We start from the raw sequence: 21,471 nt of genomic DNA on the forward strand, positions 1-21,471 counted from the left end.
GTGATTCGCGTTTTTACCTGTCATCAAACTTATTTATTTATTTATTTGAATCATTCATATTATTATTATTATTATTATTATTATTATTATTATTATTATTATTATTATTATTATTGACAATCATTACGTTTTTATAATATTTTTTTTTTTTAATTACTCGAGGGGAATTTGTCGGAAAAACAAAAATAAATAATTTAAAAACGAAGTAAGAAATGTTTATTAATAAAATTTATTACAAGTTAGCGGTGTAATTAATTTTTATTTATTTATTTATTTATTAATAGATTGAAAAAACAGAAAATTTTTTTTCTCACTCTCTCTCTTTCTTTTTTACTCTCTCTCTCTCTCTCTCTTTGTTTTAACGCCGCAAATACATACAGCATTGTTAAATTCACGGGTAATTTTAAGTCGGCCATGTTTGTTTGTAATCTAATTAAAAATTTTTGGCTCGATTTATTTTAGCCAATTAAATTTATTTAAGGGTTTCTTTTTTTATTTATTTTGTTTGTTTGTTTGTTTGTTGTTTGTCTTTTTACTTTCTTTTCATTCATTCATCGTTTCGTTTTTTTTTCTTTCTGTTCATCGTCAATTTTATTTATAATAATCGGTGAGACTCGATAAATTGACATTTTTTTAATGACTTCACCTTTTCTAGTTTCCAACGCGACAGGAGCATATTTTTTTGTTAATATAAGAAGTCTTATTATTATTATTATTATTATTATTATGGTCACTCTTAAACACGACAAGGTTCTTATTTGTCGGGATTTTTAAGCATTTATTCCAGGTTTCTACCTGACGATTCCTTAGGGATAAATGCTCGAATGTCGATGGTGCTATTTATATAGTATTTTTCGAAGAATGTGGGCCGTCCCACATAGTGCGATTTCCTGGATGGTTTTTCCTCCTTTTAGGTTCTTCAAAATTTTCTTTAAATTTCCTTTTATTGAATGTGGTGGCATGGCTCCCAGTGCTGCTCCCACGATGACCGTACTTCCCCCACATCCTCGTTCCTTCAGCTTTTTGTCTGCTTCTTTGGCTGTCTGGTGTCTTTTTCCGCCGGTACGGATACTTCAATTAGCTTTCGCCATTTTTCCGCATTATGCCTGAGAATGATATCCGGTTTGTTGGCTGGCATTATTATTATTATTATTATTATTATTATTTTGAAAGAAGGATCGGTATAGGAAATTATATCAGTAGGTATGGCTGTGTATTTCATGAGTAAAAATGATTTACTAGAATTTATTATCATTAACGTTTTTCACGTGCGAATCTCTCCATGTTCCATATGAGTTATTTCGAGTGTGACGATGGTGGCGGTGGTGGCGGTGTTGTTGGCGTGATTAAACAAGCAGAAAGATTTTTAAAAAATAATAATAATAATAATAATAATAGTAATTAAAATAAATGACTTAATTGTCTTTTGTTTAAATAAAATATGCGACACGGGGTAGGTAGGCATCACGGGTGTTTGAATTTTTTTTTTTTTTTTAACGAATCAGAACGTTTTAAATATAAATATGTTTTTTTCATTGGTTGATTATCGAGTCGTTTAAATAATTTTTTTTTTTTTATGCGAACGTGTGACGTCATTCATAAACAAACGCACGCGCACACGCGTACACGCAAAAAAAAAAAAAACCAAATTTTATTCTCCTTAATCGTTATTATTATCATTATTATTATTAATATTAATTAATAATTTTTTAATTAAAAAAAAAAAAAAAATTTAATATTCGAAAAATAAAAATTATTAAAAATGGAAAACAGGAAAAAAATCTAATTTAATTTAAATTTTTTTACGGTTATTTTAATTTTATTGAAAGGTAAAAAAATCTTTTTTAATTAAATTTTATTAGTTATAAGTTATTAATACGAAATCCATTATTATTATTATTATTATTATTATTATTTTCTTTAGTCTTTAAGTGCTTTTTTTTTTTTGTTTGATAAGGTTCGGCCATTTTCTTTTCTTTTTTTTTTTTTTGTCGTTCCAAGAGAAACGTTAATTATAAAAAAAAAAAAAATTTTATGCTCTAATCTAAAAATCATTTGAACAACAACAATCCTTGAATGATTTACGAGAATTTTTTTTTTTTTTTACAACGTTCGTATATATATATATATATTTTTGCTGATTTTTTCTTTTCTTTTTTATTCTCCCCCTTTTTCTCTCTCTCTCTCTCTCTCTCTCTTGCACACATTCTGATATTCACATGTTGGTGTGCGTGTGTGCGTGTGAGTGAGTATTGCAAAATAATTATTTATTGGCTATGAATAAAAAATGATTTACGATTTCAACTCCTTGGCAATCTTAATTTTATTTTCTTTCGTTTCGAGAGCTTCCACTTTGCTATAAAGTGACAGTTATAGACGTGATGGAACTTTTGCAACCGACGGTATTGAGGGGGGAATCGATATCTATTGACACGATTAAAATGAGATTTTTTATTTTTATTTTTATTCAATTAAAAATAAAAACGTGGAGGCAGAGAGAGAGAAAGAAACGGAGAAAGAGAGAGTGAGAGAGTGAGAGAGAGAGAGAGAGAAAGAGAGAAAGAGAGAGAGAAAGAGAGAGAGAGAGAGAGAGAGTATTTTCCAACGTGATTTAATTTTTTTTTTTTTTGAAATAATGTTAATAAAAAAATACGATGATAAAGATAACGTTTTGCCGTTTTTATTATTATTACTATTATTATTATTATTATTATTACTATTATTATTATTATTATTATTATTATTATTATTATTATTATTATTATTATTATTATTATTATTATTATTATTATTGCTTTTTGTGCATTAATAACTTCACATTAATAAAATTATGTCATCACCCATGCCAACTTAATTAAAACATTTGTCGGTTTAAAAAAAAAAAAAACGTTATAAAATAAACAGAAAAAAAAGAAAAGGGGGGCAATAGTCGGGGAGTAGGCGTAGTATGAAAGGGAGAGTAGTAAAAAAAAAAAAAAAGAAAAAAAAAGATGGCTTTAAATAATTTAAAAAGAAAGAACTTCTGCGGTAAAAATATTTTTATTCTGTATCTATTTCTCTCTCTCTCTCTCTCTCTCTCTCTCTCTCTCTCCCCCCTTTTCTATTTTTTTTTTTAATTTCATCCTTTTAAAATTATTCCAGATTTTTTAAATTATCATCATTATCATTATCATTATCAATAAGTTTTTTCAATTCGTTTTCTTTTTTCTAAGCATAAGGGAGAAAGATAAGCAGAGAGAGAGAAAGAAAGAAAGAAAGAGAGAAAAAAAATTATTTTTTCAGGCATTTTAAAGACGTGGTTTTAATTATCTTTTCCTTGTCGAGTCAAAACCCTAAGGAACCCTTTTATTGTCGGAAAAAAAAATAGGATCGGGACTCTTTTCGATTATCTTAAAAAAAAATTTTTTTTTTTTTTTTCATTGTCTAAAGTCACGTCTGGATTTTGAACGACATTTTTTTTTTTTTTTTTTTTATTTAAATAGTTTTTAAAAATTAGTTTTTGATTACCCGACAAATTATTATTATTATTGTTAAAAACCGTTTTCGGTTAAATTAAATTTAAATTTAAATTAAAAACAAAATGGCTTCCGTTTTTTCGACGTTTGAAATTTTTTTTTTTGAAAACTGTTTTAAAAAAAAAAAAAAAAATTTTTTTTGAATTTTGATGCCAAATTTTCATTCAAATTCGATACGTATTATCATCATCATCATCATCGTCGTGTCTTTTCGATTTGAGGGACCACCTTCTCTCTTGATCCCTCCCCTCTCTCTCCCACCCCCTTTAAATTTATTTAAAGCGGAAAAATTTTATTTTGTTTTGTTTTGTTTAACGGATTTAACACACAAATTGTTGTTTAAAATTTAAATTTTCTGACACGGTCGATATTTAAAATAAATTAACCGAAAATTATTTTATTAATAAACTAATTTGTTTCGAATGTTAAATTTAAATTTAAATTTAAATTTAAAAATTATTCGAACGAACGAATGGAAAAAAAAAGAAGACAAATTATAGGAAATTTTTTATTTATTTATTTTTTGTTTGTTTGTTTGTTGTTGTTGTTGTTTATTAAAACATGACAAAAATGACAGTTTTAAAATTTAAACAAAATTTTTTATACTGTTTGAAACAACAAATCATTAACTAAATAAGAAAAAGTTAATAATTAAACTTTAAAATTAAAATAAAATGGCGGCGTTTTTAAAAAAAAAAATCATAGAGTATATAAAATTTAATTTTATGACGTCATCATTATTTTGCTAGCGTTGTGTTGTTGTTGTTTATGTTTTCTCGTAAACGGTTGAGTTTTGATTGTTTTTTAATTTTTTACACGTTTAAATTTTTATTTATTTATTTTTGACGAACTTTTATTAATTAATTATTTACATAAAATTATATATAATAAGGAACGAAATAAATTTAGAAAAAAAAAAATAAAAAATTTTTTTTACGAGTGAAAATGGCGTATATAGAATTACATTACGGACCGTATTTGGAAAGTGGAATTATAAAACATCGTACGAATAGAATAATGAACTTGTATAAATACTATCAGAAACGTGGAAACGCCGTGGAACTTGTACCGACGATAAATTACGATTGTTTGGAAGTCGTGGCCGGATTACGAATCGTTTTCCAATGTAAATTAACTTTTTTGAGTCAATTGAATTACGAAGTTTTCGGTGCTCACCACGATCCGACATTTTTAAAAGCGATCAAAGTCGTCGATGAATTTTTATCGAGAGTCGGTCACATAGGGCCGAACATAAAAGTCCCCGGGATATATAAGGAAATGTTCGACATGTTTCAAAATTACGAATCGATCATCGTACACAATAATTATCCGTGGATACTGTCGGAAGTTGCCGTGGAAGGAGATGATTATAACAGTAGCGGTTCGTCCTTGCCCGACACGTCCGTCGAACAATTATCCTATAAAAAAGGGATTAAATTTACGAATTATTAACGTAAAAAATTTGACTAAATCATCATCATCATCGGAAATCAAATCAAAAAAAATCGGATATGACGTCATTAAACTCTTTTCGAAATTTTTCTTACAAGATTTTAAACAAGGAAACGGAAAGGATCAGGTATTCATCGGAAATTTTCTCTCCCCACGAAAACAATCGTAAAAAGGATTAAAGATAATCTCATAGAGAGATTAAAGGAGGGGGGGGAGTGGATTAAAATAAATCCGGATAAATCGTTTAATGGATTAAGTTATAAAAATTCATTTTTTTTAATTTTTTTATAATGAATGGAAATAGAGAGAAAAGAAAAAATCATTTCTCGTTTAAAGACGCTCATTCTTTTTCGGGTAAAATTAAGACTTTGAAAGTTCTCCTCCCTCGTACGCCATTTTAACTCCGCCATTTTATTTATGCATATTAAAAAAAAAAAAAAAGAAAAGAAAAAGAAATTAATACTAAAAGTATTAACGCCTTTAAAAAGTGTCGAGTTAAAAGAATTCCGAAAGTCAATAAAAAAAAATTTTTTTTATAAGGAGGAGGGCGCACAGACAAGGGCAAGTTCGCACATGTGAGTTGATTTATTTTTTTAAATGTGGCGCGCAAAAAAAAAAAAGGGCCCCGAAATAAATGAGTTTTTTTTTGTATTCTCTCTCTCTCTCGCACTCTCTCTCTCTCTCTCTCTCTCACTCACTCTCTCTCTCTTTCGCACACTCGCTATCCGTTTCGTAAAAAGGAATCCAAAAATTGAAAGCGAATTTTGGATATACTTTCCGGTATGGAAAAAATTCTGGAATTTCCGGTATACGAAGTGTGTGCGTGCGTGTGTGCGTGCGTGTGCGTCGGTCGAGAGGTTTTAAACCCAATAATAATAATAATAATAATAATAATAATGAAAGATATGAATTAGGAAGAAAGTTTTTAAATTTAAATTTAAATTTAAATTTAAAAAAAAAAAAAAAATGCAATGAAGCGATTTAATTTTTGGCTTGTAAATATTTTATTTATTTATTTTTTTTTTATTTTGTCTGGTTTTATTTCTAAATCTTAAAATAAAATTTTTAAATAATAATAATAATAATAATAATCTATTTAATTTTACGGATGTCGAAACGAAAATTCGATCAAAATTAATAATAATAATAAAAAAATAAATAAATAAAAATTTTCAACGAATTTCAGTTGAGTAAAATTTCCGCCATATTGTTAAAATTTTGTTATTGTTATTCGAAAAAAAAAAAAAATCGATCGGACGAAATAATAATTACAAATGAAAAACGATTGATTAATTAATTAATTAATTAATTTGATAATTCTATTGCCACGTTTTTTTTTTTATATTAAATATTAAATTAATTTGGGTAAATTAGACGTTAGACGTTGGACTTAATTGTTTCGATTTGACCAAGTTGCTCGTCGACACAAAAAAAAAAAAAAAAACGTTTTTTCGGTTGAGCAGAAGAAAAAAAAATGGTAAATCGGAGAGGAAAAGGGGATTAATAAAAAAAATAATATAAAGAAGTTTTTCATTCGAAATGTTTTTTTATTTTTTTTAACTAATGACACGAGCATAATGAAATATGACAACTATGTTGACGGAAACGCTTTGTTAAAAAAAAAAATTTTCGGCGGTTATGCATGCTCTCTCTCTCTTTCTCGCTCTTTCTCCTTTTATTTTCTCTCTCTCTCATTCTCTCTCTCTCATTCTCTCTCTCTTTCTCTCCTTTTATTTTCTCTCTCTCCCTCTCTCTCTCTTTCTCTCTCTATAATTTTCTTATTAGAAATCTCGAACAAAGCGGTCATAACTAAAACTACTCGTAGCTCAAACATTAATTTCAAACATGCAATAAATTAATTTTAAAAGAGTCGTCTAGTTCCACGTCATTCGTGAATAATAATGAAAATTCGTAACGGATAAATTGAAAAGTAATTTTTTTTTTTAATATTTTGATTAAAAAGAAAAATTTTTAAATAAAGGAGGAAAAATCAAATTTTCTTAAATCGTGGAATTAAGAAAATTTTCCGACGAAGGTTAATTCGAGAGTGAGAGTGAGAGAGAGAGAGAAAGAGAGAGGGGGGGAGGCCTTTAAAAAAAAAGTAAAAGCTTGTGTGACCACCTCCGCCAATGAATTTTTTGTTCGGATAAAAATTTTCTTTCGCTTTCACCGTTAATGACCCGATACGCACGCACTTACGCACGCACTTACGCACGCACAAAAAAACGACCCACGTTTGTGCGTAGCAATCATCAAGTACTTTACATAAAATATAATTTAAAAAAAAAAAAAAAAAGTTCCGGATAAAAAGAAAACAACAATAATTTATTATTATTATTATTCATTCGAGGTATCGAAAATTTGGCAGGGCCTTAAGGATTTTCACGTATCATTAACGGAGTTTTGACTTTTTTTCGACGAGCCGAAAAAACTCTCTTTCCTTTCTCTCTCTCTCTCTCTCTCTTCATCTTTTTCCCTTTTTCTTCTTTTCCCATTTTTTTCTCTTTTTATTTATTTAAAATAATATTTGTTTAAACAAATAATATCCGCTGTGTGCTTTAAGCGACGACCCTCTTACAACAAATTAATGACAGTAATAAATTTTTTTTTCTTTAAAGGTTTTTATGTTTTACAAGAGAGAGAGAGAGAGAGAGAGAGATTTAGGTGAGGCTTAGGGAGAGGGGAAAAGAAATAGAGAAACAAAACATATAGGAAAAGAAAAAAAAGCTGGTTAGTTAGTAAATAAATAATTTAAAAAAAAGAAACCTAAGTTGATTTACGATCGAGCTGTAGTTTTTGTTTTTTTTTTTTCGATTTTTTTAGTTACGGATTTTTTGTTTCAAATGAAACTTTTTATTATTCTCCCGCAGGTGTCTAACATAATTTTTTCCTAATATTATTATTATTATTATCATTATGTATTTATTTATTTAATTTATTAAAATTAAAATAAATAAATTTTCATAACGTTAAGAATAATTATAACTACTAACTATTAACCACTACCGACGTTGAATATTAAAAAACAATACGTTTATTTACTCTATGGAACGATCTTGGGTAGATTAACGGAAAATATGCAATGAAAAAACGCGGCGTAACGATAAATATTTCCAAACGACATTTTTTTTTTTTTTTTTTTCATTCAAGAGTCGAGCAGTCTGGTAGATTTAAAAAAAAAAAAAAAAGAAATTATTTCTAGAACGTGAGATCTCGTAAAACATTAATTAATAAACGTACCGAAACAACCGATAACATCGTCCGCCATTTTGTATCGTGCGAATAACTTTTACCGGAAGTTTTATTATTAAATTACTCGTTCAATATACGTAATTATAATATCGGGTCGTGAGATGAAAAGAAAACGTGGAGACTACTAGTTAACCTGTCGTTTTTAACGGGAGGAACGGGGGGTGCGCGATGATGGGGGGATGATTTTTGTTTGATTGGAATCGAAGGGGTAATAATAATAATAATAATAATATTTTTGTTTGTTGTTGTTACAGAAACAAGCGTTCAACAATACGGAGAAGTTAATCAATTGGGTGGAGTTTTCGTGAACGGACGTCCACTCCCCAACACGGTACGAATGCGCATCGTGGAATTAGCACAATTAGGAATAAGACCGTGTGATATATCACGTCAGTTGAGAGTTTCACACGGATGCGTTAGTAAAATACTTGCGAGATTTCACGAAACGGGATCAATATTGCCGGGTGCCATAGGAGGAAGCAAACCGAGAGTCACGACTCCCAAAGTCGTGTCTTACATAAAAGGACTCAAACAAAAAGATCCCGGGATATTCGCATGGGAAATACGAGATCGACTCCTATCGGATGGTATCTGTGATAAATATAACGTCCCCTCGGTTAGTTCAATAAGTAGAATATTAAGGAATAAAATCGGAGCTTTGGTTCATCATCACCATCATCATCATCATTCTGGTCCGCCGCATCCGAGTCACTTGTACAATTCCCTGTATTCGTCGTACACGTACACGGGTGCGAGTGGCGGTCCACCGCCGAGTCATCATCAACCGTTAGGATCAACGAAATTACCATCGTCGCCGCCTCCTCCGCCAAGCAGTCACGCTCATTTTCCGAGAGCTCCACCTTCTCACTGCTGGCCGAGTTCTCATTCGGTGACGGACATATTGGCGGGAGCTCATCACGCGGCCGCGGCCGCTGCCGCCGCCGCCGGATTCAGAGCTCAAGCGGCTCAACATTCTCCGATACCCGCGACAACGAGTCAAATCCCTCCAACGGCAAATCCGACGTCTCCCCAAAATTATAATTATTACATGTATTTGCAAGGATGCTCACCACCGGGATCCATAGTCGGTTCGACGGTTCATCCATCATCGTCGTTATCTTTATCACATCATGGAATATCGGGGCAAACGACTTCTCTTTAGCGACACCGCGCCGGGGGACGATAAAAAACCGATGCAGTATTCAATTCCAACGAAAAACACGCGATTTCTGTATTATTATCATTATCATTACTATTATTATTATTATTAATACTTACCCATCGATAAAAAAAAATTTATTTATTTATTAATTTTTTTTTTTTTAATTAAATTAGAAACATTAATAAGTTTTTCGATTTACCGGTTGATATACCAATAAGAATTAAATAAATGTATTATATTTTATCGACTTATTATTATTATTATTATTATGTAAAATTAATAATGAAATTATTAACGCGAAAAATAAATAATAAAAAAAATTTATGTACATAAATTAAATAAATAAATAAATAAAAATGGGATTATTTGGGTTAATAAATAAGTAAAAAAAATTATTTTATTATTATTATTATTATTAAATAACTTTTTTTTCTTGTTGATTTGTTTGAAAATAATAGGAAATCGTTTTTGTTGTTTCCCCGCCCCCCTCTGCTGCCACGTCGCGATGATGATGATGATGATGATGATGATGATGATGATGTTTATGATGTTTGCAAAACAAATAAATTTTTTTGTTACTTTCGAATTAAAACAAATTGAGTTAGGTAATTATTATTGTTTCACGTCGTCTAGTTCCACGTCGTTTTGTTTTCTATTTGTTTTTACGTTCACTCATTTATTCCCCTCCTGTTTTCTTTTATCGTTTCCTTTAACTTCTCCTCCCTCCCCTTTTCCCCTCCTTTCTCGTTTCTTCCTCTCATTCATTTTTTTTTTTTATATTTTAATTAATTAATAATGATAATGATGATAATAATAATAATAATAGCATATTAATTATCTTTTCGTCCCATCTTGATCCCCTTGTTTTTTTTTTTTTTTTTGTTATTCTTGTCGTATTTCTATATCCTTTTCCATCCTTTTTCCTCATCTTTTTCTATTTTAGTATCGTCGTCTGATAATAAAAAAAAGATTTTACATATAATAAAAAACTATTAATACTAATTGTTACTAAATAACTTGGCAGTCGATTCGTAAAAAAAAATCCGGTCTGTATCTGAGTTAAAAATCTTTTTTTTTTTAGTTTTAAACTAATTTAATGACAAATTGAAATATTTTTTTTATTTTTTATCCTCCTACACGGTCGTAAAATAAAAGAAGAAGAAAACGTTTTAATAACTCGTTCGGGTTGTTTCCCATCGCCATTTTGTTTTTTACAATTTAATTTTTTATTGTAAATGTTATCATCGTCATTTTCATGCGAATGAATGATTTCAAGGAGAGATTCCTTCCTGTTGTTTGTAAATTCCAGGTCGATTTGAATTTTGTTCCAGGATGGCGAAAAAGGAGGAGGCTGGAGTTTTTAATTTTTAAAAATTTTTGTTCGGTTGTTTTGGAATTGTTACTATTGTTGTTGTTGTTGTTGTCTTTGTTGCTTCTGCTGTTATTGTTGTTGTTGTTGTTGTTAGTGTTGTTGTTGTCGTTGTTGCTTCTGCTGTTATTGTTGTTGTTGTTGTTGTTAGTGTTGTTGTTGTTATTGTTGTTGTTGTTGTTTCTCTTTTTAATTTTATAAAGATAAATGTACGGTATAAGATAAAGAGAGATGGATTATATCCTTCCAGTTAGGAGAATATTAAAACAGAAAAATTTCTCTCTCTCTCTCTCTTAAATAATTATGATAAGAAATATAAAAATTTGATAACGGGCGCTCTTTCTCTCTCTCTCTTATCGCTTTCGAAAAAAAAAAAAAATTTTTATATAAATATTTTTAAATAATTTTTTTCTTTTTCCCTTTCCAGGAGAATTTATTTTGGATACTTATTTAAAAGATGAAAACCAGGTAAGTGAACATAAAAATATTTGTTTTTTTTTTATTTTTAAATCCGGTTTATTTATTTAATTAGTTTTTTCGAGGGGGTAGGGGGTAGGGAGTAGAGTGGTAAACGTGGAATTTTTCTTTCGTTTTCAATAACCAAAAAAAAAAATTCGAAACCTTCGAATTCGTTTATATATATAAATTATTGTTTACCCTAATTTAAATGACTCGGGTTCGTAATAAATCTTTTCTCTCTCTCTCTTTCTTTTCTGTTTAAAAACACAAAAATTTTTATATTTAAAATAATTTTTTCATTTATAAAAAAAAAAAACAAATTTATTTTCGTTCGATTTTCCGATTATCATCATCATTATTTAACCGGAAATGACGAAAACATTTTTTTTTTTTGTTACCGGAAAATTTTAATAATAGTAATAAACGATTTTCTCGTATTGTTCCGTTTTTTAACGTGTGGCAGCGCTCGCGTCGTTTATTACCACCCTAAAGCTTTCAGATTTCCCCACGGGGAGCGCGGTAAACGAATATTAGGGGATGGGAAATAAAACGGAAATGGGAAATTATTTCGATATTGAAACGGAGAAGTATTTCCGGTTTTTCATTTATTTTCTCTCTCTTTCTCTCCGAATTCGTAGCCCTTTTTAAAATTAATTAAAAAATTTTTGGTTTCTTTTTTTTCCTTTGTTAAAATTAATTTTATTTTTAATTTAAAAAAAAAAAATGAATAATTTTTTTTTAAATCGGATTCGACTGAAATAAATTGTTCGTTTGATGTCGTCTCTCTCTCTCTCTCTCTGACAAGAAAAAAGAAGAAAAAACGATACTGACAATAAAGACATTTTTCGTACATGCGTGACTTGCGTTCAACCCAAGACGAATCACTCACTCATTCTCTCTCACTCACTCTCTTTCTCTTTCTCTCTCGTATGCGTGCGTGCGTGCGTGTGTGTATACGCAACACACACGTATATAAAACGCGTAAAAAGTTATTTAAAAAAATTTTTTTTTTTTTTTTTTTAATTATTTGTTTTGAATATGGAATCTAAGGTTTAGTCACGTTCACTTTGAAAAGATTCGTTATTTGTTAAAAACGATAATAATAATAATAATAATAATTATTATTATTATTATTATGTCATATCATCGTCGTATTTTTTCTTTTCCATCCGGTAATTTTTGTAAAAAAAAACAGACACCGTTATCATTTGTTTACTAAAAAATAAAAATAAATGATAAGGACAAGGTTAAAAAGCACAAATTACGACTTGTAATAATAATAATAATAATAATAATAATAATTTATTATTTGAATAAGAAAATAAAAAACGGAAACGGAAACGATGACGACGACGATGACGTTACATCGCGGAAACGAAAGGTAAAAGGCGGTGGGAATGGATGAAGGGAGGGAAAAGGGGGAAGGGGGAGGGCTAAAAAGAAAAAATAGATTTAATGAATAAAACTGCTGGAAAAGAAGGAGTAAAATAGTTTGAATGGAAAGTTTTTCTAAAAAAAAAATGGAGGAAGGAAGGAAGGAAGGAAGGAAGGAACTGTCAGTCAAATGATGAAAGTCGACGTGAGCATCGTCGTTTCGGTCCGACGCTCACAAATTTCCTGCTTTTTGAGTTAGAACAGCCCCCTTTTTATGTTTTTTTTTTTTTTTCAAAGCTTGTGGAAAATCATTTTGGAGGGGAGGGGGGTTATTTTTTTTTTCCATGTTTATTTTGGCATGCATCAATTAACGAAAAACTAATTTGTTTTGTCAAAATATTCTCTCTCTCGCGTAGGGTTATTTAATTTCGATAAAGAAAAAAAAAAAAATTTCCAACGGTTTTTAACGGTTTTTTTTTCAAACGTGCGACAAAAGTCGGTTTGACGACCAAAAAACGGAAAAATTAATATTTCGAAATTTATTTTCCTTCCTCGATGGGTAAAAGTAAGGGTAGGTAGGAAGGAGTAAGTTTCTGAAAGTGTTTGCGATCACGTGACACAAAGCGGAAACGGAAGGACGGACGTAAAAAAAAAATGGCCGTCGTCGTCATCGTCATCCTCGTCGTCAAAACCGATTTTTCGTCGTCGAACGGAATTTAAACAAAAAAAAATTTAAATTAATTTTAATGAAAAAAAACAAAACAAAAAAATTTTTGTCTTCTGCTAATTAAAACAATAAATTTTACGCGGTTTTTTTTTTGTATTCTGTTCTTTTTCTAAATTTTGAACGGTAATTTAAATTCTTTACGATTAAACCGAATCGAAATTTATTATCATCATCATCATCATTATTATCATTATTATCATTATTTCGTATATACGAAATCCGTTCGGAATCGATTTAATTAAAGAGAGAAAAAAAATTCTTTTTTCCCAAAGGCGTTCGTTTATTTCATCATTTAAGATTTATTGTGTAACGTATTTTAAAAAAAAAAAAAAAACGAAAGCCGTTAAAAAAAAATATAAGAAAAATTTAAATTTTCTTCTGCTTTAAAAAAAAAAAAAAATCATCATTAGGAGTTTATTAATAAATAGCAGACGACGCGCATTTTTTTTTTTTTAATGAAAATTTTTTTGCGTTTGGGAAAATATAAATTAACGATCGATCGATTTAATTAATCGATTGTTTGTTTGTTTGTTTGATTGTTTCGTAATTAAAATTTTTTTTTTATTTTTAAATTTTATTCATTAGCAATTACGTAAACGCGTTAAATAATAATAATAATAATTAATTTAATTAAAAATAATTTTTACTCGATTTAAAAAAAAAAAAGAAAAAAGGAAAATGGCGATTTTAAAAAGAAAAATATTTTGAAAAAAATGTCCGGTGTGAGAATTTAAATTATTATTATTATTATTATTATTATTATTATTATTATTTCGAAAATTTTTTTTGTTTTTACGTTTTTAGCGAATTAAAAAATTTGTCGATTAATACAAAAACGTGGGATTGGTCGATTAAAAAAGGTAAAATCATAAAATTAAACGGCCGCGAGTCTCCGCCCTATTACTAATTCCACGATAATTTCTTTCCGTTTTGTTTTTTCTTACTCTATGAAAAATTTTTTGCTGTTTTCGTTTAATATTATTATTATTATTGATTACGTTTATATTAAAAAAAAAAAATATCATATAATAAATAATTATTATATCGAAACGTTTTTTCGTTTTGACGTTCGTTTGTTTGTTATTATTATTCTTATTGTTAATAATAAATTAATAATAATAATAATACCGTTGTTTGTTATCATTATTATTATTATTATTAATAACGTATATATTAAGAGAAAAAATTATTTTGTAATAAATAATTATTATTTCTTAACGTTTTTTCGTTTTGACGTTTGTTGGTTCGTTTGTTCGTTTGTTCTTCGTACGTTTGTTTGTTTGTTTGTTTTTATTATCATTATTATAGTTAATAATAATAATATTGTTGTTCGTTATTATTATTATTATTACTAACGTTCATATGAAGAAAAAATATTATGTTATAAATAATTATTATTTCGTAACGTTTTTTCGTTTTTAAGTTTGTTGGTTCGTTTGTTTGTTTTTATTCTTATTATTATTATTGTTAATAATAAATTATTTCACTACTACTACTGCTACTAATAATAATAATAATAATAATAATAATATTGTTGTTTGTTATTATTGTTATTATTATTAAAAAAGTTTATATTAAGAAAAATAATTATTATTTCGTTTTGACGTTCGTTTGTTGGTTCGTTTGTACGTTTGTTTGTTGATTCGTTTGTACGTTTGTTCGTTTGTTTGTTGATTCGTTTGTACGTTTGTTCGTTTGTTTGTTGGTAAAAATAAAGTTTCGGGTTATGTTAACTAACAACTATTAAGTAAATTTTCGAACCATGAAATCGTAAAATTTAAATTTAAAAAAAATATTTTTCAACTGTATAAGAAAAAAAAAAAAAATTCATTTCAGGTATTGAAAAAAAAAAAGGAAAAAGGAAAAGTTTATTATTATTATTATTAATTTAATTTTGAAAAATATTTGGAATCCGATTTCTTCCAGCTCCCCACCCACGCCCTTGCCTCCGCCTCTCATCGGTAAAGAAAAAAAAATTTTTTTTTCTGCTCTTTTTCGCACACACACGCACACACCCCCACCCCTTCCTCCCCTCCTTTGAGAAAATAAACGATACGAATAATAATAATAATAATAATGATTTTTATAGTTAAACGATTTTTTTTTTTTGTGTACGTTAACCGTTTTTTCTAACGGTTAATAAAAATTAAAATTAAAAACCGACACATAAAATATTTCAATTAATATTTTATTATTATTATTATTAAGTACGAAAATGAAAAAAAAATTAATAATTGAATAGTTAAAGCAAAAGAGAGAAAGAGAGAGAGAGAGGGAGAGAGAAAATAAGCAGCTGAAATCATAGAGTAATAAAAAAAAAAAAAAATTTAATGACTTGATATGGTCGAAATGAAAGAATTTTCACACTTTTCTCTCTCTCTCTCTCTCTCTTTCTTTCTCTCTTATTTACATCTTGAATTAATTTTAACGATTTTATTATTATTATTAATGTTTGATAAAAATTCATTTACAATTATGATTTTTCGATCGAGGGATATCGAACGGGAAAAAATTTCAAGAAAAAATTAAAAATGTCGGACGTTTTTTTTTTTTTTTTTTCGATTTAAAAATTATTAGCGATAAGTTATATTATTAGTAATCGATTTTTATAATTTATAGCGTTTTCATATTGCCGTGTAAAAAAAAAAAAAAAAAAAAAAATCTATTAATTCACGTTCGTTTTTTTATTTTATTTTATGACGGTTTTTTTTTAACGAACGAACGAACGAACGTTTAATTTAAATTTCAAAATAATTTTTCATTCGTTAATATTTTCCATTTATTTTTCCGTTAAAAGGTTCGTCGTTATCCATCCATACATTTCACGCAAACGAATTTTTTTTGTTTTTTTTTTTTTATTCCACGTGTTTTTTTTAACGTTTCTGACGTGTGTCTTTTCTCTCTCTCTCTCTCTTTTTGTCTCTGATATTTTTCTTAGTCTCTCTCTCTCTCTCTCTCTCTCTTGATCTTTTCCTTCGACTCTCTGTTTCTCTGTTGTTTTTTTTCCTTATTCTCTCTTTCACTCTCTTTCTCTTGATTTTTTCCATAGTATCTATCTTTCTCTCTCTCTTGATCTTTTCCTTAGTTTCTTTCTCTTTTTTTCTTGATCATCTTCTTATTCATTCCCTCTCTCTCTCTCTCTCTCTCTCTCTCTCTTGATCTTATTTTTATTCTTTCACCCTTTCACTTTTGATTTTTTCCTTATTCTTTCTCTCCCTTTTTCTGTGCTCTTTTCCTTCAACTTCCTTTTCTCTTTCTCTCTCTCTTAATTTTTTCTCCTTAGTTTTTCTCTTTCCTAATTTTTTCTCTAATTTGTCTCTCTTCCTTTCTCTTTCTGTTTTAATTTTTTCTTTAAATTCTCTCTCTTTTTCTCTACTCTTTTCTTTCAGCTCTCTTTTTCTCTTGCTCTTTCACTTCAATTCTCTCTCTTTTTCTTTTTCTCTTGATTTTTTCCTTAGTTTGTTACTCTTTTGATTTTTTCTTTACTCTCTTTCTGTCTTGATCTTTTCCTTAGTCTTTCTCTCTCTTTCTCCCTTGTTCTTTTCCTCCGACTCTCTCTCTTTCCCTTTCTCTCTATCTTACTTTTTTCTTTGATCTCTCTTTTTCTTTGTGTCTTAATTTTTTCCTTAGTTTCTCTGTCTTTTTCTTGATCTTTTTCTTACTCTCCCATGTCTTTCTCTCTTGTTCTTTTCATTCAATTCTCTCCCTTTCTCTTGATCTTTTGCTTTTTTCCTTCGACTCTCTCTTTTTCTTTCCCTGTATTTTACTTTTTCCCTTAATCTCTCTTTCTCTTTCTGCCCTAACTTTTTCCTCAATTTCTCTTTCTCTCTCTGTCTTTCCTTTTTAGCACTTTTTCTTCGACTCTTTCTCTCTGTTAATTTTTCCTTGGACTGTCTCTCTCCCATTCTCTCTATCATATTTTTTTCCTTGATCTCTATTTCTCTCTCTCTCTCTCTCTCTCTCTCTATCCCATTTTCTCAATATCATAATTATCACAAACGCATTTTTTTTTGTTTTTACGGATAAAAATAATTTGATTTACTTGAAAGAAAAAAAAATGTCAATGATAAAAATCAATGAAAGGAGAGAAAAAAAAAGAAAAAAAAAAGTTGGACTAATCAATTAATTTAATTATAAAAATAAAATAAAACAAAATGATTGACAGAATATCTAAAGATTTCGGCCTTAATTGTCAATTTAAAAAAAAATAATAATTTTTTTTTTTTTTTTTACATATTTTTCTAGAAATTTCTAAAATTATTATTATTATTATCATCATTATTATTATTATTTCCTTTTAATCGTAATTATTTATTTAAATTTTTTTTTTTTTTTTGTTAAATAATAATAATCTGGACTAAGTTCAAAGAAAATTCATAAAAATTTATTTTTTTTTGTTTAACAAAATTAAAATTATTATTATTATTATTATTATTATTGTTATTATTATTATTATTATTATTATTATTATTATCATTAATAACGGTTTGAAATTTTCGAAAACTTTCAAAAAAAAAAAAAAATATCAGGAATACGTTGTTGAGACGCGTTATATATAACAAAAAGTGCCAAATATTTATTTGGTTGAAAAAATTTGAATGGCTCAAATCCAAACAAACAACAAACAAACAAACGAAATAAAAAAATTATAAAGCAGAAGAAACAACCGTCAAACGTTTTAAAAAAAAAAAAATAAGAAAAAAAATTTGTAACGTCTGGTGTGGTTAAAAAAAAAAAAAAAACTTTTGCGTTTATAATTAAATTTATTATTATTATTATTATTAAAAGCGTTATGGTTCATACGTGTAATAATAATAATAATAATAATAATAATTGTAATAAATAAATTATTATTTATATTTTGCGTGGATTATAATTATAAACTTTATTAATTTGTTTAATTATTGCGAATGTAAAGGAAGAAAAAAGGGGAGGAGGGATAGGAAGGGATGGGGAAGGAAGGGATACAGTAAGGGGAGAGTAGGGAGGGAGGGATGAATGAGGTTTTTACGGGATGCGTAGTTTTCGGGTTACGCACATTTATTATTAAAAAAAAATTTCCTGTTTTAACTAATTAATCATCAAGAAGGGTTTTTTTTTTTTTAAATTTATTTTTTATTTTTTCTTTGTAACGCCGCGTAATTATTATTATTATCATTATTATTATTATTATTATTATTAATATTATTCACGTTCGTAACACTCCTGAATCCGTTATTTGAAATTTTTTTTTTTTTTCGTAAGTTGGTACAAAGAAAATTTTTAAATTATGTAAATATTATGTTTATAAAAAAAGAAAAAAGGAAATGACGAAAGAAAGCAGAAGATAATTCGATTTTTAAAAAATCGAACAAACGAGTAACGAACAATCGAACGATCGATCGATCGAAAAAAAAAATGGCGGATTTTTTTTAAATAAAAAAAACTCGCGTCGTAAAATTTTTTTCTTTTCTCTCCTTCTTCTGGTTTTTTTTTTTTTTTTACCTCCCGTTAAAACATTCCCTCTTTTCCCTCCCTGCCCTCCTCCCCTTTTACTCCTCCTCCTCCTTTTCCTCTTTCTTTCTCTCGTTTAAACTCTCGTAAAGTCCTTTTTCCCTCCTTCTCCTTCTCCCCCCCCCTCTCTCTCTCTCTCCTTAACTTAATTAACATGGTCGTCGGTGTCGTTTGAGTATAAAACGAACAACATTCGAAAATTGAAAAAAAAAAAAAAAAATTTTTTTTTCAATTATCCTCATTCCGTGACCGACGCAAATTTCGCCGCCATATTTGATTTTTTTTTAACGGCTCAACCTGTATTTTTATACATATACATGTTCAAATATTAATATTAATATTCCTTTCTTTTTTTTTACGGCTTTTCTGTTTTTATTCATCACGTATATATACCTGATTTTGTATTTCTTTTTTTTTCCAGAACTTTCGATACTTTGATTTAATCCATCGTAATTACCCAAATATTTTTCGAAGATTTTTAATTATGAAGTAACGGGTAAGTTGTTTTTACTTATTAATTTAAATTAAAAATAACGTTTAAATACTCTATGATAATCGTGATGAGAAATATGCGGATTTGAAAAAATAAATAAATTCCCGCGGATTTTATAATCGTGAAGGGGAATGGGGTGAAAAATTGTTTACACTATGACGTCGTGTCATCTTTTCTTTCTTCTTCCCCGACGATTAATACGCACCGTTATGGAAAATATGTCGCAGCACGGTTTTTAACGGCGAATACATTTTTTTTTAGTTTTTTTTTTTTTTTTTCACTTCCGGGACGCGAATCCATGATTGTAAGTATTTTTCTTTTTTAAAGGACGAAATTTTTATTAAAATAAGATAAAAGTTGTCAATTATTAAATTGACAAGACTTGTATATTTTGACCCTCGTTTAACGATTTTTTGTTGTTCGTTAAATAATATAGCATTGAACAATGCTAGGTTTAAACGCGTCGCGTCATAACGATTAATTTCCATAGAGTAAAAAAAATCATTATTTATTTATTTATTTATTTTATTCGTAACGAACGATTAATTGCTAGAAATACGATTCAACGCCGCAAACATTTTCGAGAAAAAAAAAAAAGCAAAACGTTATGAAACGTGTGAGAATAATAATAATAATAATGATAATGATATTATTTCGAGTATAATATATCATTCGTGTATTTATGCCCAATATAATTTTGACAGGAATCATTTGTTTTATTATAAAAGAATAAAATAAATGTATCTGACGGTTGGAAAAATATATATATATATATATTAGTGCGGATTTACGCGCGTTAAATAATAATGATAATAATGTTTGATGAATCGGATTTAAGAAATGTTAGAAATTAAAAGAAATATATATGGAGAGAGAGAGAGAGAGAGAGAGAGAGAGAGAGAGAGAGAGAGAGAGAGAGAGAGAGAGAGAGAGAGAGAGAGAGAGAGAGAGAGAGAGAGAGAGAGAGAATAGATATGGGTTTAAAAAATGTATTTTATTTAATAATACATAGAAAAAAATTTTAATTTAAATAATAATAATAATAATAATAATAATAATAATAATAATGTTGTACGAATAACTAACTAATTCTAGGCAGGGGGCTAAGGCTAAATTGTATGGGTTATCATATCGGTCACGGTCTATTGAGATAACAACCAATAGAAGCCTTCAACCGAATAAAAAAAAAGACTTTTATCGACACCACTCCTACGTTGAAAATTAATATATTTATATATAATTTATAGTGGGAATTTTTTTTTTTTTTTTTTTTAATAAATTACGCGCGAGTATGGGGGTGCGTGTGCCACGAGTAAAAATTTGTTCTCCCCAAATTAGTACCAGAAAACTAAATACTTCACCAAACCTTTTAAGTTTTTCATTTGTTTAAAAAATTTACATTGAAGACCGACAGGAAATAAGACGACAAAGGGATGACCGTGATTATTATTATTATTATTATTATTATATTAAAATAAAATAAAATAAAATAAAAATTTATTTTACTTAAGTAGTTGTTGGATCATTTAAAACAATGACCCTTGTCATTGAAATTTTTTTTTTTTTTTTTTTTTTTTTTAAATGTGAATCCGTGAAGAATTTGCTTTTTTGAAATTCATTCGAATATAATAATTCCGATTATCATTATTATTATCATTATTATTATCATTCTGATTGTTATTATTAATTACATGTATGTAAATACATATATATATATTGTTATATTCGGTTCGTTCTTTATTTTTGTAAGTAATGAACAAGCACTTAAAACTATCACAAACAAAACTAATATTAATAAACAAGAACTTATTACAGCTAGACTAAAAATCAAATGAACCGACGCCAAGCGGTGTAGCTTGCCTATATTACTTTGGTCTTTCGTCAGTCAACTGTTTCGAACGAGCAACAATGGGAACTAGCAAACACTTGCAAATAAAATAAAAGAAGGAGTCTTTAGAAGCTTCGCTTCTAAAGAAGAACAATTCGAGTTCGTCGCCAGTCTTTTGTTTATAAAAATTTGAAAATGTGAATATTGAGTACGGGATCATAACACCTCCCCCCTTAAGACGGAAAACAATTATTTGAAAAAGAATTTGTTTTCTCCTCTTGTTTGGATTTGACAGCTTCCTATGTCGGGTTCTGAATGGTTCCGTCCAGGTTGAAACTCCTTGAGTA

The 21,471-nt window shown here is 28.1% G+C and overlaps 2 protein-coding genes across 2 annotated transcripts; both read left to right on the forward strand.

Annotated features, from left to right (window-relative positions):
- Positions 1–4,460: 4,460 nt before the first annotated feature.
- On the forward strand, positions 4,461–5,546 carry Phum_PHUM515100 (uncharacterized protein; the record flags this gene model as incomplete). The annotated part of the gene is made up of 3 exons (XM_002431140.1): positions 4,461–4,915; positions 5,272–5,341; positions 5,511–5,546. The coding sequence occupies 3 exons, from the start codon at positions 4,461–4,463 to the stop codon at positions 5,544–5,546; spliced, it is 561 nt and encodes a 186-aa protein (XP_002431185.1).
- A 2,774-nt stretch (positions 5,547–8,320) lies between these two features.
- Positions 8,321–9,381, forward strand: Phum_PHUM515110 (Paired box protein Pax-1, putative; the record flags this gene model as incomplete). Its single annotated transcript, XM_002431141.1, has 2 exons — positions 8,321–8,333; positions 8,474–9,381. 2 exons carry the CDS (start codon positions 8,321–8,323, stop codon positions 9,379–9,381), a joined length of 921 nt encoding a protein of 306 aa, XP_002431186.1.
- Positions 9,382–21,471: the final 12,090 nt, after the last annotated feature.

This window comes from Pediculus humanus, genomic scaffold (genome assembly GCF_000006295.1).
Source record: "Pediculus humanus corporis 1103172108281 genomic scaffold, whole genome shotgun sequence".
NCBI lineage: Eukaryota > Metazoa > Arthropoda > Insecta > Psocodea > Pediculidae > Pediculus > Pediculus humanus.